The following is a 27,712-nucleotide window of genomic DNA, read 5'->3' as shown; positions in this document are numbered from 1 at the left end:
GTTATCAAAGAAATGTTGGCATGAAATGTATATAATGGTTTGGTGCAAGGCTGAAGCATTGGAAAGTATCTTAAAAAATAGGTTATTACCATGATTTCTCATACTCCTTTTTTCCCCCATCATACCTGGTTGTTATATGCATCGGGTGCAAGCTTCTTGTAGGTAGGTGCCATCAGGGTTGACAGATTCTGCAAATGGGATTCTAGTTTTTCTTCCTGTTAGAGATGAAACAGAGTTCAATGACGCTTCCATACTGTACACCTGGGATCCAACGAGTTAGGGTCTTTACACAATCGTGTTTAAACTGACAGTTATGTAAAGGCATAAACCAGTATCACTGTGACTGATATGACTGTTATTAATCTCCTTTTAATGTCACTGTCCTAAGGCCTTTAAAGGAATGGAACAGTTATAGTGGTGTAGTGGAAAACCTGAAATAGAACATCATATACTATACACTTAATTTGTTTTATATTAAGAAAAATCACATTCTTCAACATGGATATATTTTAGATCTAAGTGTGATATCCTCATTATTTTCCTTTTTGGAGTTGTGAGAAAATAATACTCTTCAGAAAGCTTGAGAGAAATAACATCAGAATGGTCCAAGTTTAATTTAAGGGTTTTGCACATTGCAATGACAACACTTCGACATACTGAATTATTTTTACATGCAGAAATTTAAAAATATTTAAATATTGCAGCCTTCAAAAAGTTCCCAATCCTTAAGCAATGAATGGATGTGTCTAGTAATTGGTGATATGGAGGTGGGAATGACCGCACATCTTTTTTTCTATAAATTGACAGTTCAAAATAAAGCGTTTAAAAAAAAAATAATCTAATAACATAGTCCAGAGTTGTTCCCTATCATCTAAGGATGAGAATCCCAAATTCAAAACCTCCCTTGTATGAGGCCCTTATCTTTCATTTTAAGTGCATACAGAATGGTGGCATACTGGAGTGGTGTATTTGTTTTTAGGAGTTTTTGTATTTAAAGAAGATGTGAAGAGCTGTGAGAAAACAGGTTTCAGAGAGGAAAGCAGTTGAAAGTTTGTGTTCCCTACTACGGGACAATATCCTAGTTTGGTTTGACACAAAATTGTCAAAAAATATCTCGCTGTGACCTCGTGCCTGCTGCCAGAATGTGGAGCTTTTGTATGGCCTGTAGGTTAGTATCTGTTAGTGTATCTTCTAGTTTTTATTGGTGAGGATTCTGTGCTGCCTATAAACTGTGTCTATGCTATGGAACCCAGCCCCTGGTCTGGATGTGTGCTTTGGCTGCCCCCAACTTTGGAACCAGGACTGGAGGGTAAAACCCTCTTTCCTGCATAAATCTGGCTTCCATAGGAAGTAAATCCAAGAATGCAAGTTGGAAGAGTGCCCTGCTGTGCTCTGGGCAGGTATCCATCTTAGAAATGTAGGTAGTTTAGGATAGCAGGTTGTGATAAAACAAGGCTTTGTGCCACGGCATGTATGGAGGAGAGCTATTCTGTAGTTCTTGGTGCTGTATAAGAGCAGTGGGCAGGAAAACCTCTATGTTAGTTAAGATGATATTCTGAACACAGCATTCTTTTCAGCACAGGCTATAGGATGTGGAATTACCTGTCTCTCTGATTATGAAGACAGTAATGCTTGGATTTGTGTAAGACATCAGAATACAGTGAAACTGCACCAACATGCCAGTACACAGGCAAGGAATTAAATCTGCACATCCTTGCGAGAAAGCAGACTGGGCCACTGGAGCTTCACATGACTTGCTGGAGGTGTCCAGGACTCACTGCAGTCATAACTTCAAGGTATCTTGTGTCCAGGCTAAGGTCAGTGTTTATTACTCTGGCTCGTTTTCAACATTTGCCAGTTCGTTATAACACAGAGCTCGGTCTGGAAACATTCAGTGGGGAAGGACTGTACGTAAAATGAGTCTTTCTATCCTCTTCTTCCTATTGTCATCTCAGAGTTTCATCATGTTTGTCTCCATTGAACCAGTCTGCTCTGGTTCCCAGTTACAGTGCTATGTGCCATTAGCTGATAAACCTTCCATTGTGCCACTGGGGAATGCTCAATTGCAGGCCTAATACAGCCAGAATTATTCAGGCCATGCCTTCTCCTCTAATTGTGAAAGCCTGAAAACATGGTTTCAAGTCTCAAGGCTTTTACCAGCTGTCAGAATTTGGACAGTCGATTCAGCTGGCTCAGCGACTGGAATCAATCGGTTTTGAATGGCAGTTATTTAATTACCCTACATGTACTGCACTCAGGGAGGCCTCGGGCCCTGCTCTCTTGTACTGTATCTCTATTTACAGAGCAACAGAAAACATTTATTTGCAAATGAAGCTCATTTCAGAAATGGACACCAACCTCTTTTGGGTCATCTCCCATCAGCTTAAACTTTCTTGGAATCTTGCTTCTGGCAAACTTACAGCCATTGTAGTACATGCTCCAGGAGCAACCAAAGGAAAATGAAGCACCACAAGTTTCAGGGTCCAGCCCTTGGCATGCACAATTCCGTCTAAAAGATAAGAGAGCACAGCTGTTAGCAGCAGGCAGGTCCTCCTGTGGTGCTCTGGCAGTGGCCATCAGCGTTCTGCCAGTACTCCAGGGAATCAGCGGTGTGGATAATCTTCCACCAGTAAATAATGAAGAAATGCAAGAGGGAGACATACACGTCATAACAGAGGAATTTATCAGAGTGAATAATTTCATGGTTACAAAGCAGGGTCTTTGGGGGTTCTACACTTGTGTGAGAAACATGGCTTTGCTTGGGTGAGGGTATGTTAGTGTGGTGCCTTGTTAGGTACTGATATTCATCGTGCCGCAGGGGCTTGTGCTGACAGCCCTGCAGGAATGTGGGAGCGCTCTGACAGGGGCTAAGCAATAATTCCTGAAATATGACTCTACCCATGAAGCCAAAGTAACAAACAGTGATAGCTGTGGTAATTTTGGTCTAAATGTTCTCGTCTCTCAGAAAGGCATGGGAAAGAGATACAGTGCAATTTCTTTAGATTGAGGCTAGTCTGCGTCAGCTTACACAAGTATGATTTAGTGCACCCAGCTTTTATTTCAATGTTGAGGTACCAGCTATCCTGGCCCCTGCTGAGATCTCTTCTTTTAAACATATTGAGATGCTTCCCAACTCTGAGAAATTGTTTTTCCCTATTTATAAGAGTGTTTACTTTGGGCTTCCTAGAAAGTTTGTGGGTTTTCAAACCACATGAAACAGCTAGGAGGGTTGTAGATGTTTCAGGGTAAACAGCATGTGTAGAGGTGCTGGGTCTGAAGATGGGGCTGCAGGTTTGGTGAGCACAGCCTTTGCTCGACTTACTCTTCATTCAGGGCGCAGCGCCGGTTGGTGAGCGTGCCGTACTTCCTCAGGGTGTCGGTGAGTTCTGAGTAGAGCTTGTCAGCCAGGCTGGTTGGGATTCCCTCCCAGACCAGGATGAGAATCACGATGACGGCCGTCTCACACGTGTGTCCTGCTCGCTCGCGCACCAAGCAGAGCAGCTTCTCCTCCTGACTGCTTCTGCGGACTACCTGCATGTACAGCAACACACACCCCAGAGCCCCAACACAAACGATGCCATTCTTAATGTGAAGAGCAAGAGAGTAGGAAACCTCAGCATTACTGTGTGGTGGGGGAGGTTACTTCTACTTGTATACTCCTCTTTCTTCTTGTACTTCTACTTGTATCCTCTCTTCTGGCAGTTCAGTCTGTTTTTCTCACTGTGATATGGCAAGGCTACCCTTTGTGTTTAATGAAGCTGACTCTAAGAGGTTGCCTGATGGCATGGAAAGCTGTGATGGTGGAAATCGGCTTTATAAAAGTAGCTTCCATGCTCTGATTCAGTAGGATTCCTCTCCTGAATCTGTGCTACAATTGTGGCCCAGACCGATTGATGAGCAGTGAGGTGTCTCCCCGCACAGAGCTGGGTAGTGGTCACCTGTCTTCAGGCAGGAAGCATGCAGAGGAAGGCAGGCAGTAAGGAAGGGACTAAATAACTGGACATGGGAGCTCTCTCCCCTTCCCTTCCAAACTTAAGCAGCTATAGTCATAACCAGCCTCACAGTTTTGTGACCTCCTCTTGTTACATACAAACATTACAGTGTTGGGAGGAAAGCAGGAGATGTTTTTCAAATAAAACAGTATCCTTCCAGTAGCATAAGCACTGAGAAGCATTTCCTAAAAAGGGTGCAGTCTGGCATGCATAAAAACTGTAATGTATTCGTTTTTCCTCATGCTGTCTTGCCCCAGCAATCCAAACCACTCAGTAATCTGTTCCAAAGTACAACAGTGTTTGCTTAAGAGGGTGTCCTAACACCTCTCTCAGACGGGGAGGGTATTTTAAAGACATCACAGTGGTGCGCTTACTGGACTTATTTGTAGGCTAAAATTAAACAGCAATGAAAATGTCAGGTGGTGCAAAACTTTAAGCAACATGCCCTTCTTCTTAGGTTTTCATGCCTTTGAATTAAATTTTATTCTTGCTATTCTCCATGCAACAAGTCAATGGAGTGAGAGAAGGGTGGGAGCAGGCTACAGGCACCCCGTATTACTGCTGCTGTTGAGCTATTTGAAATTTCCTAGTGTCAGTTAATAGGACACGTCACTGCTGTCAGCTACATCAACCATCATACCAAACTAGATTAATTTGTTTACATCACTTACCCATTTAGCAATTGGACATCCTTGAGAACTTTTGCCTTCTTTCCCAGTGTAGACAACCCTCTCAATCCTTATAGCTTTACCCTTCTGTCCAAATCTTAAACAAAACAAAATTATGTACAGTAAGCAGATTCATGTGGTTCTGTGTGCACTGAAAAGATGGAGTACATTTGCCAGTCTTATCTTAGAAAAATAAACACTATGAATTACAGGGAAAGATGTGCAATGTGATTTGTCTTCATGATTTTATTTCAGTGGTGGAATGATATATTAAGAGAGGCAAATGTCTTTAATACATCCCAGACGGGTAAAAATTATCATTATCACATTAATATTACCAAATATTTTAGCCATTTCTGTAGAGCATTTGTTATAGATGATGTTTTGAAAAGTGGTTTTTTTTACAAAAATAAGTCTTTATTCTGGTGAAGAATTTTATATTTTTCTTTTAATTTTGGGGTTGATGTTGTTTCTGTGAAATGTATATAATTAAGTTGTCATAGAACAGCTGGCATGTAACAGTCACTTTATTAATTTTCTGTGCTTGTTGCTGGCTTAATGTGAATCAGTTAAGTCAGGATTAATTTGCTTCATATCTATTTTTTAAACTTTATAATCCGCTCATAAATTGTTACTTATTTACTTCTACTCGACTTCTCTACTCCAGATAGGATCACAAGGTGCCCTGAGATAACACCATTTGTGTGCCTTTTTGCAGCTAAGGTGGGCAAGCTCGGCTCTTGCTGAAGGATTTAAACAAGGGGATTATGCTCTCAAGGCAGGCTCTAGCTCCATATGCAAGCAGTGCTGTTGCCAGAGCAAAGAGGATCCACTTTCGAAATGGAGATATGTGGCAAATGCCACGTGAAGGATATCTTGACTCAATAAAAAGTGCTGCATGTGTTGAGCCATTTCCAGGCATTTTTCTGGGATTGCTCACCTGCTGAGCCCAGGAGCACACCAGGGCTCAGGGGAGGCTGGGGCAGAACCTGCAGTGACCACAGTGATACAGACTGAGCCACCCTGGCCACTTGGCTGCTCCTTGGGCACTGGGCAAACTGCACTTCCATCACCATTTCTGGAATTCTGCCACTCTCACTGCTGTTAACTTTTAATAGCCAAGTGTGGGAACTAACTAAATCACTCTCTTTATTCTTTGCCTTTACCAATCAAGTTATATTCCTATTATGCAGCCATTTAGTGATGCCTTAGGGACTTCTGACCCTTTTTCCTCTTGTTTTTGCACTAAAATCTTGGTGATATATTTAAGGGCTATATCTGTATTTAAACTTCTGTCCTGTAAAGGAAATGAAAAATGCTTATTTTTAGATGTGATCTCATTGTGAAGTTTCAGTGTCACAGGAAATTATATAAACAAAATGAAGTTGTACCACACATGTTCTGCAAGCAACTGTTAGGTCACTTTTTCCTCTTTAGGCTTGGATATTAGTATTTATTTGTTTCTTTAATTAACCACATTCAAAAAACATTTTTAAATCTTAACATTTTCTATCAGTTTTCTAATCTGGATTGCAGGACAACTGTGTGGATGCCTCTATAGAACTATGTTGTACAGTACACACTGGAAATTAAATGGACTTCATCCCAATTTTTTTCAACTGTCAGAAAGGAATTAGTGCCTGATGTTTGTCATGCTTGCTTTCAGGCCAAAGCTGATTGGCTTTAAAATTCACTGAGCATCAGTGAATCATCAGTGAGCATCAGGATTGGGAGAAAGAAGAGGTAAAACATCTGTATCTGCTGCGGATTCTGCAAGAAATTAGTTGTCATGTAGCTAAAATATTAATTCTAAGTCTAAATCCAAGTCCTGGCTTCTTTAGCAGTGCTGATACCTTAACAGTCAATCCATATGCATTGGAAGCCAGGTTAAAAGTGCTTGAGTTGTGATTAATGTCACCAACTGCACGTGTATGCTTGAGAATATTTTTATATTGAAGGGTTTGTTTCTTTTTTACTTAGAGATACAAAATTAACTAAGGAGTTCTGGAGTTCAGAGAATTTCCTAGTTCATACCATACAGTTGAACACTAGCCATTGTTCAAGTGGCTGCTGCTATACTCTGCTGAACCTGGCAGATTAGTTAGTTGCACGTTACCTATGTTATCTCATAATTTCATTCTGTCAATATGAAATGAAATTAAATTCAAAAAAGAAAAAAGGTAAGGTCAATATTAAGAATGAAAATCTACTTTCCAATGTAAAAAAACAGAAAAAAATTTCATCTCCATAATTGACATTGCAACAGGAATAACTTTCCTCTTTTATTTATTATTTGTAAATACTAAAGAACCAGTCGATGAGAGCTCTGGAGATAACAGATGGTAAAGAATTTCTCCAGAGAATCAGTGTTCACTCTCCCTTCCCAGAAGGAAGCTGATTTATGTAGTTTTCATGCACTCGAGCTGCTCCCAAAGCTGAAAATTACTGGGGCAAGCCATGCACAAGAGTCACAGGGAAAGAGGTGCTAAGAAAGAGAAAGCACCTTATGATTTAATCTGAAGGGTTTCATAGGCTACAAGTGCCCCAAGGTTGTGCAGTGATGAGCACAAGCTAACAGACCTTGCTAAGAAATGGTGCTCCTTAGCTGAGATCGAGTACTGCAATAATGCCCACTTGCTTTTGGTTCTGCAGCTAGCTGGAGCTTCACTGCTGTTCTGGAGTCCAGATTTTTAAGGTACGAACCAACCAAATTCCCATCTGTCTCTGACTTAACTGAAGAGTTTTTCTTTTGCTTCTTTGTTCAGGGGGGAACTGAATTCCCAGATACCTCTAAAAATCTGGTCATTATTGGCTACAAGTAATGCAGAATTCACAGTGCAGAAATCACTTTTGTGACAGCTTTTACTTTGTATATCTTAGGTAGGCTGGTGGGGTTTGTGCTTACACATATTTTTAAACAGCACATATCATATATCTTTTCTGTGCCTTTAAAAATTCCTGGTTTGGTTGGCTTTGATGTACTAAATACACCACAGGATGCAACATGATGACAGGGATTGTCCATAATCAAGATAAGACTGGGTTTGTGCAATACTCCAAGGCAGGGGAATGTTTTCTCACAACACTACTTATTGATTCTTGGGCTGAAATCCCATCCAGCAGTTCTGTGGCACTCCTCTAGACATGAATGAATGAGATTCAGACATTTAGTAATTTTAGTGAGGGGAAATTGATGCTGAAATTTGGTATTCTGCTCTTCATCCTCCTTCTCCACTGGCATTCTCCTAGCCAGAGGGAACACCAGCTCCATGCCTGCCTTTGCAGCCACTGCCAGCCGCCTTGCTTGGCAGGCTGGTGAGAACTTGTTCCGGCTTGGGTTGGCTGGCATCTGTCTCCCAGGGCACAGCCCGTGCCAGCCAGCAGACTATTAGCCCTGTCAAATATTGTGACTCTCTGGTGAATAGCAGGGTGCGTAATGTTGGCAACACTGGAGTAGCTAAGCCTGCAAGTAATTACTTGATTTGCAGTTGTTTATTTCTTTATGTGCAAAAGCTGGAAAAATTCTGACGTCCACAAAAGGATAAAAGTTAATCTGCTCTGTGCCTTTGCACTAATTACCTTTCTTCCATGATTTCTCTAATAGCTGCCACATTAGGACCGGCTCCTAGATGGGTATAGAAGGGACCTTCATCTTTTTCAATAATTTGCTCTGTTTAAAACAAAATAAAGGTTATTACTTTGAAGCTTAATTCCTTCATGTAAAATGTCACATTACAAAGCTTACCTCTAGCTTGTTAGAAGACTGCTCTATGGGCTTGGGGCTAGTTTTCAAACACTTATGTCTGAGGCATTTGCCCACACAGTTTGTACTAAACATGCAAAGCAATGGCTAATCCTGCAAACAGCTGTGATAGGGACTGTGTGCCTTTCCCTTGCACAAACACTTATCCCACATCTCAGGCTCTACGCTGACGTTCAATTTGGCATTTTCCTGTTATCAGCGAACAATTGTTTCTCCTTCTCCTACTTCCTCCTCTCCCAGTATGTAGAAAGGAGGATAAATGGGATAACAGTGGTAAATATTGATGTTAGGGAGCTGTATCGTACTTGTTTTTGACAGTGCAGGAACTTACAGCTTGAAAAACTGGCCACTAAGGTTACACAGAGAATTCCTGCCACCCACAGAAAAACTGTGAAAAGGAAAAAAAACCCCAAATTTGCTGAAAAAAATCATGCCCAAGGCCTGGTAAAAACCCTTGTATGCCAAGAATGTGGCCTCAGTTTTCTGTGTGTAGGTAGGACTGTATCAGCAGTCACAATACGTGCTGTATGTTTGGTTTGATACCAGGAAGCAGGCTCCAGCTGTGTCAAAGAAATGGCCAGGCCCTGACTGGGTTCAGGAGGTGGTGGAGCTGTGCTGGCTGATGTCTGAATGCTGACTTGTTGCTTTCTGCCATGCTAACTCCACAGGCTGGATGGGTGGTGCTGCTCTTGACAGCCAGCCTCTGGAAGCACGATGAAGGCATGGTATAAATATGAACGTGTCAGTGGGGAATGGCTTAATTTAATCTTCTTAAGGACAATATTGATAAGAAAGAGCAATAAACCTATAGGTTATGCTGTGGTACTGGGTTCTTCAGAAGGCGTTTCATACTCTTGTATTTCCTAGTGTCTGCTAGGACTGAAGAATAAGTTCTTAAGTTTGCTTAGTGGTTTCAGTAGGAAAAAAAAAGTGAGGATAAGGAAATAAGTGCTAGAAAAACTTGTGCTAACTATATGGAAGAAACAATATAAAAACCCCCCAACAAATGATAACTGTATTTTCAAAAAAACCTACATTTTGAAGGTTGTTTCTTATAAAACAAGGAACAGCAAGGAATTGGCTTCCACTGTTCTTCCTGGGAGCTCTAGAAATACATGACTTCCTGGTTTTGTTCCCACATACCATCTCTGAGACACAGCCCCAACATTCAAAATGGCAAAAAGATCCATTTTGCATTTTGGAAGAGCATTGATTCAACTTCCCTCTTTTATAATTGATACAAAATCCTAGTAACTGAAACTTTAACAAGGATTTTTATTTTCTTCTCATTTTTGGTGCTGGACCTTTTGTTTCAGCCTGAATAATTTATCCAGTAGAGTCTGAAAGTGCCTGTTACACTTGGCTATGTGCAGTGTCAGTACTGTATGAAAGCTTGGGCTAGTGGACCATGCCTGCCACTCTGCTCCCCTCTGCTCTATTTTTCCAGCTCTTGGAGACAGGGTTTGCCATCAAGCAGCAACAAGGATCCCCCCACTGCTTTTTTTGGTACTGCTTGTGTAGCTTCTCTATGAAACTGTGGATCTCTTTAGCCTTTCAGGAGACAAATGCCTGAAAAGGAGGATAAACTCTTGCAACAAGTAAGGAATAATCTGACATCTGTTTTTGCTTAGTCTTTACTAGGGGAAACTTCAACAATTTCACTGTTAGAGCAAAAAATGGCCATAAGGTTCTAAAGTTTTGGACCGGGATAGTTTTTTTGAAAGCTATATCTAACCTTGACAAATAAATCAGGTCATAAAGTTATGACCTACTTTTTATCAGTATGTTGTTGTTACATGTCTGCTGCTCAAGGAGAATGGATCTGAAGCCACAAGCATTCTGACTGAAAAATCAAATAGGTAATTGCTTTATGGAATAATGAGGAAGGGGCCATGTGTAGGGTTGGTAAGTGGAGTAGGCATAAGTGTGTAAAATCCCAGTTTTATAAGTCTTCACTAATTACTGTTCTTAAAAAAACCCCAAGAAAATCTTCCAACAAAAACATCCAACTAACCCTGTGATCCCAACCTGAAGGCTCATTTCCTTCCTGTGAGCTATTATGTTTTTAGTACATCTCAGCACTTACCAACACAGCTGCAAGATGGGAAATCATACTGGGTTTTGGCAGGTGTGTCCAATAAATTTTTTACAGGCGTATCCAATAACTTGGAAGGTGAATCTAAAAAATTATTGAGAACAGTTCCAGCTGTTCTTTTGGTCGGGGTTTTCTCAGCAGACAAGTTTGCTTGCTGATCTAAGATTGGCATTTGAGTGTCAAAATCTGCAGCGCTGGTATTTCGTGACAGGATGGTAATAGGGCCTGCTGTTTCAACCTTCACATGTTTGGGTGATTTGAGAGTAAAAGTCTTATGATCAAACAGTGATTTGACCTGTATCTGTTTTAGCTGCTGCTCCATTGTCTCAATGATGCTCTTTTGTTGCAAGTTCTCGCAGCCAAAGTGCTGATTCTCTTGTTTAATTGTTTTTTTCCACATTTTGTTTTCCAGCTGTCCAGCTGATGGGCGCATGCAGACATTAGACTTTGTGCCAGCCTCAGTTTTTATAGGCTTGCGTGCTGCACTGGGACCAGTCTCAGTTTTGGGTTGCTGGTATGCTTGTTGCTCCTGTTTTTGCAAAAGATGCCACCGCAGAGCAGCATGCTTTTGAAAATCCTTAGGGGTCTGGGACTGCAAATGACAGCCTCTCTGGTCTTGGGCATGGGGGGCAGTTTGGCTGTGTGGTAAGTACTGCTGAGGGATCTGTGGAGCTTGTTGGCTTGGGAGGTCTTGGTTCAGACTAGCACCATAGCCCTGTGAGGGCTGGAGGGGTGGCAACTGCAGAACTGAGGCTTGTTGTGTCTGTTGCTCTTGTTCTTGAAAACAATGATTCACATCTTGCTTTGCGGTCAAGTTATTTGAAAAATACTGCACATGCTGCAAGTCCTGCATTTTGTTGGCTCCAAAGCGTTCCATATTTGCGGCGTTCCCTTTCTTCTCAGAAATCAGGTGTCTGTTGTTTGGGCAAGGGTGCTGGATACTGGCATTTGCCTTCTGAGTGTAAAGGGGAGCTTTGTTGTTCGTGGCCTGTACCTGCTCTAGGCCTAGCTGAGGGTTAGGCAGTGGGAATGCAGCTGATTTAGCATACTTAGTCCCAGTTTGGAAACATTCATCTACTTTAAGGTGATTGAAGGACGTCCTGTCTAGAGGCTGCTCAGTATTGCTTTGGGGGTGGGATACGGCTTGGGGCAGGTCTTTAGTTTTCATTTGTGGAGCCTGCTGCTGGTTTGGGGTTAGCTGTGGACTGCATGGCAGTTGCACTGCATGTGCCTGTTTTTGCAGCATCTGTTGCAAGATGTGTGAATGCAAGAATTGCCCGTTTTCCCCTGCCTGGGGATTCAAGTGCTGCTGTTTCAAGGGGGCCCCTGAAGGCTGTTCACCTTGTTGTTCTGATCTTGGCTGGAAATGGAGCTGCTGTGGAGGGTGTTTCTGCACCTGGGACTTGAGAAGGGAATCCACCTTTGTGAGCTGTGGCTGTGGTGAGTGTTTCTGGAACGGCAGCTGCTGGTCAGCTGGGGGATGTGGCTGCAGCTGGGAGCTCTCGCTTTTGTACAGTGGAGGAAATTGTTCCTGTTGCATTATCTTCTGGCTCTGGGCCTGTCCTGAAGGCCCCTTTAATGAATCAGGACTTCCAGCATACTGTTTTGTATAAACTGTTTGGGCTGTGCTTGCCTGGTACTGAAGAATTGACCGCAATAATGCTTCGCTGGACTTCTGGGGAGGCTCTCCCTGGCGGAACTGGGTGGAAACCAGTTCTATCCAGGCTGGTTTTGAATAATGTTGAGCCTGTTGTACGGGCTCTTTCACTTGGTCCTTTTCTTTGTCAGGAGGAGTCTCAGGTTCTCTCTGTCCTGGGAAATGCTGATAGTGTTGTTGCAACTCACCCTTGCTTCTGTGTGTGTGCAGGTTTTGGAGGGGAGATTCTGACACCAGCATCACTCCTTCGGGGCGCTGCGGAATTGAGGTGGCCACAGCAGCTTGCGGGTTGCTTTCACTGACATCTTGTTGTGACGTTTGTGCCTGTGGCAGAAGGCTCTGCTGAGTTTGAAGTTGTTGTTGGCTGAGGCTGGGACTTTCTGACATTGGTCCCTCGTGTTGCCCTTCATTTTTTACCTCCCCAGGAAGAGTTTCATGACATCTGTTGTCATAGGAGTGGTGTCCTTCTCGCTCCGCGGCAGACAGTGCACTGTTCATTTCTGGAGCAGGAGCAGTGGAGGAATCTTTGTGAAACGTTGAGTTCTGTGTAAAGAAAGCACCATTATTTTCTGCTTGCTCAGAGTACCTTTCCAGAGCAGTGCTCTGAGCTTGCAGGTTACTGCTGGAACTTAGAGAGAGGTCATGGTTGGGAATCTGCCCTATGCTTCCATGAATATTACTGTTTCCTATAGGTAACTGGTGAGGATCATAGCCTGGAATCTGTTGCTGTAGATCTGGTTTCTGAAGTGAACAGCTACCTGGCAATACAGGAGGTTTACTGGAGTCTTCTGTGTTGTAGACCTCAGTAACCACTACAGCTGGCACTTGAGGCAGCTCAGAGTTTGAGGTCTGTGGGGAAGTGATCTGCCCTGAGGTATGGGATGAATGCGTTGTCTCATAGGACAACTCATTAGTAGCCTGACTGGTAATGGCATTGATATGAGATGTGTTCTTCTGCATTGCTATGGAAACGTGTTCTGGATAATATTGAGACAGTGTTTTCTCCAGGAGTTCACCATGCATGCTTTCCATGGAAGAGGCAGAAACTGTAGCACCATTAGGCATTGGCACTGCCTTGTTCTTAAGTAGTAAGACAATGTCCCCGTTATGGCAATGAATATTTTCCTGCTCCTGCTCATCCTGAATCAGAAGGTCATGAGGGTTTTCTGAACCAACACTATTGTATCTTGTAGACGGTATCAAATCTGAAGCTTTGTTTTCTTGTCTTTTAAAACTCTCAGATTTCTTCTCACTGTAACAATTGGAGACACTTGGTTTTTCACTATTGTCCTCTGGCTCAGCTTTTTCTCCATTTACCTCTTTGTCCTGTTTCACTTTCTTGCTCTCATGAAGTCCATACAGTGAGGGCTCGCTAAAAGTGCGTTTGATCCCACCATTTTGCATATATTTGGAAAATACTTTCTTTTCTTGTAAAAGGTCTGGGCTAAGACAATTGTTTGGACTTCCCTTTGGGTGGGGCACTCCAAAGTTGCTTTTATTGAATAGTGGCTTGTGGTCTCCATTTACTTCCACTTCAGATCTCTCTGTTGCTGGACTCCCATTCTGTAGCTTCACTGCAGAAGGCTCTGCCTGGCAAACGTGAGAAGACTGTGGTATTAGAAATGGACTCAATCTATTGCCGTCAACATGGTTGGTTCTGTCCTGTTCCATCTGGCCTGCTTTGAGGCCATCCACAAGGTTACCCTCTGAACGTATCTGAAAAAGAAAAGAGACAGGAGAGAATCTAAGTCAGTTTTAGTTTTCATTGAAGGACAGCCAGTTACTGACAATTCCTGCAGTATTCAAGCACCCCTTGCCCTGACCAGCTCCCACACACAGCATGAGCCTGCAAGTGCACCCGAGGGGTGTTTCACTATCCTAGTGCATCTTGCACCCCCAGGTCTCCCTTTTTCTTAAAGGTTTGTTCTTCAAGATGAAAAGAGAGTGACAATACAGAGTGACTTCCTTACCCCCATTTAACACAGTAAGATATTTTACCAGAAGAAATCTCTCATAGTGGAGCAAAAAGTATTCTCTGCTTTCGAATTATTTGCATAGACTCCTCTGTCATCACATTTTGCCCTTGGTAAGACAGAAAGTCATGTTGAAACTGTGGTTCCCAGACTTGGTGCTAATCCTGTAATTTGATCAAGTGTGCCAAACCTCTTTTGTCTGACTTGAAGGAGTATTGCCACCAAGTTTCCAATTAGAGGGGAAAACTCTTTTTTCCCCTGTCCTCAGCTGTCTGACAGGGTTTTTTAAAACTGGCATTCCTGAAGACCACGCAAGTGGCACAATACACAAGATAAAGCCATGCTTGACTGCTGTCCACAGGAACTCTTACAGTTTATCAGCAGATTGGTAAAGTTGACAGAAATAGATTGATTTTTGAAAGGCTTGATGGAAATGCTTTTTTTCAGGTATCAATATACTTTCAAATTTACATATAGATATCAAGCATGCCTTAAACCGTGTTTTGGGTTTTGAATTGAGTTCTGCAGCTGTGGAGCTAGGATTTTTTTTCTTCTTTGTTAGGGTGGGAAATCCCATTTTCTCATATACTCTTTATTTACAAAGTGAAGTTTTTAGCTGGATAAAAGTACTGACAATGTGCAGTGAGCAAATTCCATACAATGACAAGCTAATCCTGTTCACATGCATCTTCCCAGAATTCACAGACCCAGTTAACATAGATAAAGCCCTTGTTTGACTCTGCTCATAATTTATTCTTTGTTGGTTTATGGTTCTCAACTAGTCACAAATGACAGAAGGCAGACTGACAGTGGGTCTTACAGATTTGAAGTTGCACAGAGAAAATTTGGATATATGCATGTCTGTTATGAAGCTTTTATTTTTGGTTTGCATAAAGGAGAATCTGAAGGGTTCTCCATTACCAGGTCAGCCCTGCTCAGACTGCAGAGTCAGGAGAAGCATTACACGTGGCTAGTATTGCCACTACATAGGAAGAACTATTATACTGAAAAAAATCTCCCATCATGGTTGCTCTGCTTATGTATTTATCCTACATTAATATTTTTATGTTATTAAAATGTAATTTAAAATGTTATTTAAATGTAATTTATCTGATTTTCAGTGCAGTATTGCTTTACTCAGTTCAGTAATATGATTCTAAAATGCTTTTATAAGTAATAGTAATTCATTAAATACATTGCATCCAGCAGAATTTTCTCTGCTTGCAGCTCTGATCTCAGTAGCAGGACAATTCAAATGCACATTTTGACCAGTAAGCACCTATATGATAACTTGTATTCATTTTCTCCGAATGCCGAACTTGTTTTTAGATTTACTTTTGACCTCTTGAAGTTTGACTTTTTTTCTTCCTTTACTCAATTTATGTTTTTTTATGACAGAAGAAGAGAAATTCTCGCTGCAGGTAATGATACTTTTAAAAAGAATTTTTGCAGGGAAAGCTAAGAACAGGGAGATGGAAAAAAATGTTTGTCAGTCTTGCCTGGGTTTTTTTAACATGGTGGTGTAGGCTTATTCCCTTCTAGAGGTATTTCCCACCCTAGCTTTATAGTACCGCAAGACATGAGCCTTTGCAGCTTTCCCAGGGAGATGATGTTCCACGCTTAGCAGAAAGCTGTGTGAAAAGGATTCCTCTGATGCGTCATTCTAGGCCAGGCAGCAGAACGATGCTCCCAGAGTGTCTCAAAAATAAAATGCCAGACTAATTTGGAAGCCATTCTTTGCCTCCACACCTTTCATTCCTAAAAAGTGCAGGTGAACCACAGACATGAGTGTATAGGCTGCTGCATTTCATAAGTATGAAATACAATAAAGGGCACCATAGTGATTAACACCGTGCTGTCAAGCTGCTTCTAAAAGATTTATTTCTTTTTAAAAAAGTTTTAGTCTGCATTACTAAGCTGTGAGAAACTTTGTCTGGTCCTCAAAATTTGCCTTGTGGCTTTTTTTCTGATGTACCTTGTGGGTTGCAACCAAATTCCTTCTGGGAATTCCCAGGCAATCTTTCTTCTCAACTCCTTACTATTATCAGATAAACGCATCATTTTCTTTAGAAATGGGGGCTCCCTGATTTCTTTAAACTTAGCTTGCAAACCCCTCAAAGGAGCACATCTGTGGTCAGAAAAGAGTCTTATGTTCATGCTGTTCTCAAAACCCACAAGGTTATCTTGTGAGATGAATTATTGTTCATGGCATTCTCAAAGATCTTATGGTATGTTCCCCCAAATTCTGACCACTTTCAGTGTAAAAGGCACTGGTGTTAGACATTGCAAAGAACATGGGAATCATTTGGTTCTTCAAAATACAAAGTTAATTCATGCATTAAAAGTGCCAGATTTGCATTCTTTGAAATGCATCTAGGATGGGGGTACCTTTGTATTATACTTTTTTCTCTCACTGTCTACACTCAAGTTATTCACTATCCTCAAGTCACACTTGAGTAAAAATCTTCCTCAAGCAACTACAAATCACAGCAAATGTAAAGTAACGTAATTTGTAATGTAGAACTGGCAAAAAATAAATGGCCACAATATCTTTATTATTGGTTTTACCTGGCACACCATGAAGTAGTACTCCTACTTGCTTGCATCTTAAAAAGTCTTTGTGGTTGTCCTTACAGAGGTGAACACTCTACCTCTCAAAGTAAATCTACCTTCCCACAAGGGCAGTATTTAGTCTTTTTAGTCTTTCCCATAGCTGTATTTTATCCAGACCATTTAGAAGCTCCACATATTTTTCTTCAGCTATAATTCATTAGAAATTCAAGTCACATCATCAGCATCTGTGAAACAATTACTGCATCTAGGACTGACTCTGCAGTCTAATCCATCATAATTATGACTGGCCTCTTTGAAGATGCCACGATGCATGACTTAAATATAGCACATTACTGTGCAAATGGATCAGCATCTCATCCCACCAATATGCATTCAAGTTATAATTCAGACTACCACTGTTTGACTTTTTCAGATGCAATCAATGTAAGTACATTTCTTTCTTGCTGCACACAGGGCACAAACTGGAAACTAGGCACTGAATGAGAGCCTGAGATTTTTTTGTTGTTTTTTTATGGACAAGTTTGGCATATTCCTGCCACCTCTTATCAGTATACTGTGAAAGGTGTTGTTACAAGCAAAACAGATATTTCTGCAGCAACAGAAGTTGTGTCATTTTCTTTCACAGAAAATCTTTAGTTTTAGCCAGTTCTGGAGGTTCACAGCTTATTTTCTATAGCACCTGTATCTGGAGAGTTTGTGAATGCAAAGCAGCTCAGATGAATGAATGAGTAAATACACCCACTGCAGGGGAGTACAGTCTTCTGCAAAACTGGGCAAGAGTCCCAGGAGAAAAAGTAGATGGGGGGATAGCTGTGGTAGAGCACTCATGGACCTAAAAGGACCAAAAGGTGGGATGTCAAATGGGTTGTTTCCCCTTCTGGGGTTAGTTGAGATAGACATTTATCTCCTCAGAGGTTTTTTTCCCCAGCAGAAATACACATCCTCAGATCAAAACCTCAGCTGACTTGTGCTCAACTGATTATCAGTATGAGACTCAGGAAAGCAGAAGTCAGATACCCAGAAGCTTGTTGATGGCTCACTGGGTTGTTCCTGGGGTGTTGCCACAGCCTCCACCCTGCTGGCACCCTTCTGCCACTGCCAGATGACACAGAGGTCTAAATTGCTCCCAGACAAGAAACCCCTCTAGCACTTTCTCGACAGGAGGTGAATTTGCCCATATGCCTTGCCAAACTCCAGTTTGGTAAGTTGTACTTTCTGCTACACTCTCCTGCTCCTGTTGTCTGTGTACAGTAGCTGGCTTCACTTGTGGCTACCTATCCTTATGTGCTGTTGTGCAGTTGCATCTCTCCTCTGAAGCTCATGCATCTGGCAGAGTTCTAAATACTGAACTTCCAACATGTGAAAAAGCTCTTGAAGTTAGAGGTTTGGGTTTTTTTCCTATTTCACTAACAAATGAAAATATGAGAAGAGGCACGAGTGTTTATTACGTAGGTAAGGGCACTGATGCATAACATTGTCAGAAAGTTCAATTTCTGTTCTAAAACCTGAAATCTTCTGGACTTGCTTACGAGCAAAATTGTTTCTGATTAACCCTATGACAAAGCTTTCTCTTCTTTAACATTGGAACAAGGTGTGTAAGCAGTTAGAGTGATGCTTAACACCAGGATTTGATATTATGGGATGTGATTCCCTGGCGTAGCTAAAGACCAGTTGCTGCAGCTGTGCCCTTGGTTAACACCTGTAAGCAGCTGCCAGTATCCCTAGACATGCAGTGAACTCAGATGGCTAAGGATTCATAGCTAACACGTCAAAGCTCCTTATTGGTGAGACATTTCCATTATTGCTAGGACAAAAAGTCGAACACGTGGTATAGTTTAAGGATTTCTTACATGTTTTGCACTTAAGGTACTGTAGTTTAATCACAGAGAAACAATGTGAGCTTCCACGTGGAAACTTAGAGGAGAGGCAAGACCAGGACAGATTTGAGAGAGATTGCATTCATACCCAAGGTGAACTGAAGCTCAAAACCCCACAACATCCCCTAAGGATTTGCTCTGCTCCTTACCAGCAGCACTGCTGTGCTGCCCCACTGCATACGTGATGGCTGAGGAAAACACAGTGAAACTTCAAGGCGGATGTAAAGGAGGGCCCAGAAGGACAAGGACACTCTGTTGTTAGCTGAGCTCTGTGGCTTACAATAGGGTCTTTTTGCACTACATTCAATTGTCTCTTCATTTGAATAGTTTATTTATTTAGGGCATCAGCAATGCTTTGGAAAAAACTTGAGTAAGGATGCCATGCATTGCATGTCCATTGAATTTTTTAGTTAAATCTATATTTCTTCCTAAAATATACATTATGCTTTCTTATTGTAGCTTTAAAGTGCAGTTAAGGGGTTAATCTGGAAACTCCTTAATGACACTGTGACTGTATTCTGCAGAAGGTCATATTACATGAATATAATTGTCTTCTCTGGCATTTAGATCTACGATAGTCTGTGTCAAACAAAAGAAAATGTGGGATGGATAAAATTTGTTACCTAATTTATAGCTAATTTATCCTTAATTTACAGGGAAAATGGTGACTAGTGAATATACGTATAAGCAGACATACAGGAATGAAGAGCATGGGATTTGTGACATATGAGGATTAATAATTCATTAAATCTTCTCCAAGCCAGATGCTTCAAAATTCATGCATTTTTAAAATCAACTAGTGCTAAACCCCCCTCAATTTACTGACACCAGTTCCTGTATTTCAGTGATACAGTGGTATAATTGCAAAAGCACTTGAATCAGTTTGATTTTTGAACTTAAGACATAGGGCATGATAATAAAGCTAAATAGTGATTTCTCCTTGCTACATTACATAACCATCAACAAGACTGGATACTGCGTAATTTCTACCCAGATGTGGAAAAAGCGTACTATTTTAACAATTGCATAAAATCAAGGGAAGTAAAAATTAAATGCCTCTACAGTATGGGTGGAAAAAACCAATTATGAAAAGGAAATGAATTCAGGATTATAAAATATGAGTAAACAGAAATTATAATGTCACATCACACAGCTCTCCAGTTCCCATTTTTTGTGATTTGTGTTCCATACAAGCTTTGTACCTAATTGTACTATGTAGCTCTTCTAGCAAAACACCACAGTCCTAAAGTAGTTGCTTTAAATGCCACCATGGTATGACCAGATAAGAAACGTTTCCCTAAAGGTCAAACTTCAAAACCAGGTTGAATTTAAGAAACAAAAGGACCCTCCTGTTGCAATAACCAGATCATTCAAGGTGAGGTTGGCATCTCTGTCTGTTCTTGCCAGTTATCAGCTCTCTTTGTGGTTTAGGTTTGGTGTTTGGTGGATCCAGGTGGTTTGTATGGACAGGCCATTCCACAGAGCTGCAGTGCTCCCCAGGTTAGCTTGTTTGGTACTACCTTGGGTGCTGGGATGCCAACATACTCTAAGACCAGTATTGCTCAATTTCTTGAGCACCACCCTGACTATTAGATGTCTTTAACAAATACAGGGAAGCTGAACTAAAGCACCCTTTCATCTTTGCTTTTTTTTGAGAATCTTTGTATCCGACAGACAGAGTTATAGCCTTAAATCTCAGGGGTGCTCAAATAAGTGTGTGTTGAGTGAGATGCTTTTGCATAATGAGAAAATTCTCTGTGAAGTCTAGACCAGCAAAATTATTTCAAACTGTGACCCACAAGGGACATAATTCAGTAATTTCACAGTGCCTGTGAATTAAACACTGGCAAAGATGTTTGGGTTGGAAAACAGAACAGTCTCTTGTTCTTCATCTCAGTCCATTATGTTAGGCTAGGTGCGTTGAGCAGTGTTAATCAGGTGCACAACCGGTGCTTTGACCCGTTTTTGATGTCTGGAGAAAGGATGTTATTTGAGGGATGATTTTCCTCTCAGTACTTCAGCTACTCCATGTGTCAAATGGCAATGGTGATATAGGCTGCTGATTAAAATCAGCTCCCTGAGAGCAACAGCTTACTTCTCTTGCTGTTCTGGCCAAGCTCTGCAGTGCAGCCTCTTGTGAGCACGCCAGGATAAGCAAGCGTTGGTGGCTGAACCGTTCCTCAAGGCACACTTGATGTTATCAACCTGCTGTTTAGGGAGGGTTACCAAGAGGTCACGGTCATCATTATCTTCCAGTTTCTGTGATCTTTGTCCATTTGGCTTCAGACCTGGATATAGCACGGATTTCTTGGGTTGATGACTTCCTAGCACCAGTCAAAGGTTAGTTATCCATGACGATTTCATCACAGCTTTTGGCAGAGTGAAAAACCACAGGATGGAAAAAAGAAACACTGGCAAGCTAAAAATTTCAAGGTTTCATTTTGTTGGGGCAGTAACATTAGAAAATAGACATATGAGTGGAAGAACTGATAGAAGAGAATAAAACCTTGTGGGCTGCAGTGTCCTCAGGAAACTTATTTACACAGCTCTGGCTTCCATTATCCTTTGAACTTTAAGTAGGAAATCCTGTTGGTCTCACAGTGTTGTTGAAAACAGAATTTTTTACAAAATGCAGTTTTCTTAAATTTATTTTTAAAAGTTGAAGGTCATACTGAGAGGAGAGCAGGGAGAGAATGCAAGGAGAAGGTTGATGGCTCTAAGGTGTACTCTGACTGGTGCTCCTGCATGTCCAGATGGTAAAGCAGAGCTTTCAGGCCCTTCACTGGCCCCACTACGGTAGCCTTTACACCCCTCTACACATTCTTCCTCTGTTTTTCTCATGGCTCTGCCACACCTAGGCTGGGATGTTGTAGTGAACGCAACTTTTGGCTGCTGTGTTTTGAGAAATGAGAGGCAGCCAAAGAGGCAGCTCCCACACTACACAGTGTGCCATGTGTGTGCCGATATAGCCAAGGGGCAGGTTCTGGGGATCCCTGCCAGGGCCAGTAAGCCATGAGATGCCCTGTGTTCTTGTGAGAGATGCTGCCTGCCCCTACATGTCCTGCTGGGGCTTCACTTCCACACAGTGGAGCTGGAGGAGTTGAGCCAAAACAAGGGTACTTGTTTTGGAAACATCTTACACTGTTTTAATTGTTGCATGATTTAATTTCAAAATGTGTTTTCATTCCCACTTGTGATTTAGTTTTATTCCTCCCAATTTGTGCCTTTCGTGACTTACAAACCAGACCAATTGCTCATAAACACATGGGTAAAAATAGGTTTGTCGGTGCCCTGTTCCTTGGCTTAAGGGCAGCACCAGCCAGACGTGTACCAGTCCACTCCAACCTGTTTTCAAAAGTCTCTGATGATGAGGGTTGCATAATAACACACAGTTACATGCAGTAATTAATATAACTCATTAGAAAGCTTCTACCATTTAAAACATCACCTTAGATCAGCTCATCCCATCTGCCACAGACATGCAGAGCAGGTTTTTTTTCCTTCTGTGCTATGGCTTCTTTCTCCCCATGTAACTGAAGACTGTCATTAATGCTCCCCCCTTAGACAGAATAAACAACCCAGTTCATGACATCCAATCTCCTCCCTGGGTGGATCTATATCCATACCATTTGTTCCCTGACCAAATGCATGGAGGTCACAGCAAATCCACAGTCTGTTCTCTGGAGACATTATGTACATGCTACACTCCGCTAGATTTTCTCCAAATTCAGATGCTTGATATACAAGCAGCTATAACATGTATCTGTACAATCTTCCAAAAACCTGTATGAATTACCTTGACTTTCCCCTCAGTAACTAAGCAGTTTTATTCCCTCACTGTATAAATCACACTGAAACCAGCAGAGTAGGCTTGTTACTCCTAGCAGAGCTTTATAGAAAAGATTGTTTCCTTAAAATCTTTCAGTGTGCTTAAGTCTTCAAGCTACTCGCACAAACATCTCTTCTGACTTCCACTGTTGCTGAGGCAGCACAGAAGATAAGAATCTAATGCACTTTTAGAGGTCTATGAGAAGATGCTCCCTGAAGCTATGGTTGCCATTCAGCTTTTCTGCATTTGTGTGTGGTCTTCAGGAGCAGTTTTCTTGTGGGTTATTGCAATCTACACAGAACAATGGCAGGGATTATTGGGCTGAAATCCAGATCTGAGAAAACAGTTACCTCTCCAGATGTACCAGAGATGAAAGACAAGGTGGTTTTGATGACCAGAGCCAGCTGACAACCTAAGAACAGTTGAGGTCTAATCCTGATAAAAGCAAAACTCTGGAAGGGAAACAAAATGTGAGCTGATGTTGCCGTACCACAGTTCCAAGCCCCACAGAGAGCTCGGCATGGGTACTGTTACCATCCTCTTCAGCTTTAGGTTTGAGATGAAGATGTGGAACTGTGTTTTCATGTTGAATATGCAATATACAAGCTAAGGAAGAACTTGGTCATTGATTGTCGTAGATAAAAGGGCTCAGGACCCAAACAAATTGTTAGTCAAAAGACACCAACTTCACATCGTGGCAGCATTTATTGAGGAGTTGCAGCCTAGCTTCTTAAGCCTGGCTTGAAAAACATATTTTCTGTAGTTACCACCTTGGCTACAGTATTTTTCTTCCCTTTCTAATTTTAGTTTTATATCCCTTTCCAAGAGAATTTTTAGGTTTTTCTTTAGAAGGTTGCTGTTAATCTTGTTCTGAGGATCAAGTGATAGGCTCCAGTTCGTGCTTCCACACAACCAAGGCCATTTCTCAGTTACTTTTTATCTTGTTCTAGCCCCACTTACAAAGGATGTGGGTTTTATGTATAGCCATTTAAAACTTCTTAGTATTTAAGCATAAATGGGCAGTATATGGGGAGTTCTATGTATTTTGTGACAAGAAACATTTAAGAAAACTACTAGAGAAAAAAGGTTATTACAAGGATACCAGCTTCTTCCTTTCTGTGCAATATCACTTAGGTATTCCAGGGAAACTGGAAACCAGTAAGAAGTCTAGATTTTGTGAATGAGATGATTGCTTAAAACACAGCTCTAACATGAAAGTTTCTCCCTTTAATCAAATTAAAAGACTGGATAAAAACTTGGAATTGCTGTGCTGAGAAACAGTTGGGACCCGAGAACAAGCTCACATTCCTGCTTTTCTTTAATTTCCACTAATTCAAAGGAACATTGTTTCTCCTGTTTAAATTTTTCCCTTTGTGGCGGGATGCAACATGAAGAGGCAGAAAATTCACTGCTGCCAAGCTAAAAGGAGCCAGGGGAACTGGCAGATTGTGATTTAACTCTCACTAAGACTTTTAGACTCCCACAGCTGACACTTGGAAGAGCGGCATTTGAGCAGTCCTGAAGGGAAGTGCAACACTTCTCTCTCTGTCCTTCCTTTTCAAATATTTTCAAAGCTTTGAAAACAGTCGGTTGTTCTTCGTTCTGGCAACTCGCCACTTGCTGCCAGCTCACATCAGTTCATGGTCTTCTGAGGTATCTAGTGGCCTGCATGGATTTGAGAGAGTTTGAAGCTCTAATGAAAGACCTTTGATATTTCAAGATATTTAAGAGACATACAGAAATGGGTGAGTTAAAAGAGCTGTTGTCAGCCTCTGCAAAGCCCACTTCATATTCTCAGTCACGAGATACCATTTCATTAATTGATTATTGTCTGTCCCCAGTACAGCCATGCTCTTAGTGCACAAAGAAGCAGTGTGGATGAAAGGCTCACCATTGTAAAGTACACACTCAACTGGATTTAGAAAGCTGGGAACTACAGACAAATCTAAGATATGAGACTACTTTGAGTGAAACTCATAAATCATAGCTGCGACTTTTTTCAGCTTAAGTAAACATCTTTCCTACAGACAATGAAAGTTAATGGAAGCCTTTTAAATGCCTCTCTTTAGTCTTCCTAAGAGGACCTAATCGGGGGAACTCTCCTCAAAAGGGTCATTCTTTAAATCCACACCTCCAGCAATGAAGACTTGATCCCACAAGCCCTGCAGAACTGCTCCTACCTGGCAAGGTTATGCAGAGTGTTTGCCAGGCTAGTCCTTCAGCCAGCAGCCTCATAGCTGTGGTGGTCTTGAGCTCAGGAATGCAGGTGTAGGAGAGAACGCCCTGCATTGTGTGCTTGAGTTCCCGTAAGCGTGTGCGTGTCCTCATGCACCAAGTGGATTGCACAGCACAGTCCCTGCTTTTCTTGCCAACACAAACCCCTGGTCCCTCTGTCACCCTTGCTCCCCCAAAACACAGCAGGAAGAGAACAGTTTCAGGGGCAAGACAAGGATTAAGCTCTGATATATGCAATTGGTTTTACTCAGAAAAAATACAGTGCAGACTGTGATTGGTAGTGTTACTTCTATACAGCCTCTGGGGGCAATGAACAGCTGCTTTTTTGTTAAAAAAAGAAGGCAGGGGGAGTTGGGAGAAGAGAGAAGACATCAATGGATACTCAATGTCTAATGCAGTCAGCTAGTCTAATATGAATGCCACTGTCAAATGCATATAAGGATACTTTATCTTTCGTTTGTTAACCTTTGAGGGTCAGCCAGGTTGATTATGAGAAAATAAGCTAATAATTTTACTGTGGGAAGGGTGGGGGACAAGAATTAATGGCAAAGTTTATCTGCTTATTACACTCCCCAGCAAACAAACCTTCCTAACAGCTTCATGTAGCTCACAAAAACTTTCTGCAGAAATGGTGTTTAATAAATCAGATGTGTGCCTCAGCTTCCCAACCCAAAATTGTCTTTAAAGTCTTTGATAGGTATTGGTGACTAAGCATATGTTCTGAAAAGTTAGTTGCACCTAAAATTAGAACTGAAAACAAGATGGGGAAAATAATATCCTGGCGTACCTGCAGTTAACCTTTAAAAAAGCATGTAGAGGATTAAAGCAAATCAGGTGAGTGCTAGAGATAGAACATGTGCCCATACTGCTGTGCATCAACTGTGCAGCATGACAGAGAGAAATTATATCATGAAGCTCTTTGGTCTCTACGTTCAGGGTGCTGATGGCTCCAAGCCCATCTTATTTCCTACCTTTTCCCTCTAGCACTTTTAAAGTCCTGTCACTGATAGGTCCCAACAAAACCATGCTCCTCTCTCCAAGCAGAGGGGCCAGCTGAGCAAGCAGTGTATACAGGGCATGTGTCAGCATCATCCAGCAGGGCCCCAGTCCCATCCTGCAAATTGATGGGGATCCCAGCAGCTCCAATCTCCCCCTGCCTGAGCTCCCTGACCCAGCCCTTGTTCCTGGAGCTGTGGAGGCAGAGATGTCTTCAGACTTGTTAGATGTTTTCTCATACACTGTATATTGTGTTTTCTCATACACAATATAACCAGGCACCACAAAAGTCTTAGTCTGCACTTCAGTTTTTCTGTCTTCGTTGAAAAAATTAAATGTCTTGAAAACAGCTGGTACTACTTAATGATCTTTTGGTAACTAAGGCTGATTCCTTTTGTTATGCTCTCTGAAGATTAAATTTTGCTCTGGACTCTATTGCCTGAAGGAGGCTATTGTAAAACAAGATACTTGGAAATCAGCAAAAATATGTTCAAGCTAACACAGAACACCAAAACATTTTAACTCAGTGGTGCTGCTGCCAATGAGTTAGAGAGAAGATCCTGAGATTATGCTAAAACCAGTCTGATATTGTGGGCTAATATCTGAGGAACTGTTTTGTAAAAATGTGTACAGCCTCATAAATGAATCAAACTTCCATGATACAGAAGATGCTTCTTTGAAGTTTGGTTTTAAATCCTGACTTGGTCAAACAGGCTATAATGGAAATAACTAGATGGTGGTAAGTACTGCTGTTGCTTTAAATTAAAGGAGGGAAATACAAAGCTCAAGGATTTGCAGTCCCCTTTACAAGAGACACATTGGGAACAGCCTGTGTCTACCGAATACTGAAAAGCTCAATCAGGATTCCAAAGGAAATTGCTATGAAAGATTAAATATGTGGTCAGCAGTAATAACTCTCCCTCTGTTTGTTGTGTCAGATTGTATTTGTGTTGGAGGAAAGATTGGTGTACTTCAGATAGCAACGAGGAAGAGAGAGAGAGAGATTTTGGGAGAGATTTTCCATTACAAGGTTAACAAGAGGAAGTGGATGAGGGAATGTGCTCCACAGAACTGCAGGAAGCTGAAGCTGGAGGAAGGCATTGCAGCTAGAGACTGTGGCTAAAACTTTTGATGACTAGAAACACTGACAGTAGTTTTTAGAGATGAAATTACCAAGGATTGCCAACCAATAGTCTTCAAATTTGTTGGGATGCTCCTGCAGCACCTGTGGGTGTTGGCCTGTGAACCCTGGAATTGGCAGGCAGTGACCTTTGTTGGGTGCTAATTACAGAGGCTTCCCTCTGGATCTGGCTCACTAGGAACCTGCTGCAGAATTTGCACCGATTTATTTGAAAGTTTAAGCTCACGCTTTGCAACTATGGCACTCATTTCCAAGTAACTGCAATAACTTTGATTCAAATCAGTCTTTATAGGAACTGGACCATGTGACCTTCTGACCCCTCCCAGTGCAGAGCAGCTCCATAGGCCTTCCTGGTTCTGCCAACTTGCACTGGAGTACTCTCCTCCCATCTAGCCTGGCACCAGCACACACACTGAGATCCCACCTGCAGGATTTTTGAAGCCACTTCTTTGAGGCTGTCTTTGGAGAGCCCTCCTACTCCCCAGAGAGAGTTACTGAATGATGCTGGGGCTTGCACTGACACCAGTTCCTTTATGCTCCAGCTGGAGCAGGGCAGCAGCCTTTGCCAGTTATTTTGCTCATATAGGTCACAACCACAGATACAGGCTCACAGGGAACTGCAGTAACCAATACATAACTGCACAAAATGCAGCAAAAACATTTTGTAAGCACTTTGAGCATCATTGTTGCCTCTTTCTGTTAAAGCTACAGATAGGTTTTTATAATACACCGAACCAGGTTAATTAAGGCAAGTACTGCCAACATTATCTCTCAGGAGTAGATTTGCACTTCACACATGAAGACATGAACAGTAACTAGTGTATGTTATGCTGAGCATACCTGAGTAACTCTCCCTGAAGAATTCAGGGTGGACAGACACTGTAAAACAGTGGCCACAGGCCATGAACTGTG

General features: G+C 41.8%; 1 protein-coding gene across 1 annotated transcript in view; it reads right to left on the bottom strand.

Annotated features, from left to right (window-relative positions):
* TET2 (tet methylcytosine dioxygenase 2) overlaps positions 1–27,712 on the bottom strand; it is a 68,005-nt gene that overhangs the window by 7,142 nt on the left and 33,151 nt on the right. Inside the window, exons 2-7 of the mRNA XM_053941376.1 lie at positions 10,510–13,891; positions 8,240–8,330; positions 4,664–4,757; positions 3,323–3,531; positions 2,359–2,509; positions 126–215 (exon numbers count right to left, since the gene is read on the bottom strand). Of these exons, the coding sequence (XP_053797351.1) occupies positions 126–215; positions 2,359–2,509; positions 3,323–3,531; positions 4,664–4,757; positions 8,240–8,330; positions 10,510–13,891 (4,017 nt within the window). The remainder of the gene's footprint in view (positions 1–125; positions 216–2,358; positions 2,510–3,322; positions 3,532–4,663; positions 4,758–8,239; positions 8,331–10,509; positions 13,892–27,712) is intronic.

The sequence above is a fragment of the Vidua chalybeata genome, chromosome 4 (genome assembly GCF_026979565.1).
Source record: "Vidua chalybeata isolate OUT-0048 chromosome 4, bVidCha1 merged haplotype, whole genome shotgun sequence".
NCBI lineage: Eukaryota > Metazoa > Chordata > Aves > Passeriformes > Viduidae > Vidua > Vidua chalybeata.
This window is presented reverse-complemented; position numbering and strand designations above follow the sequence as displayed.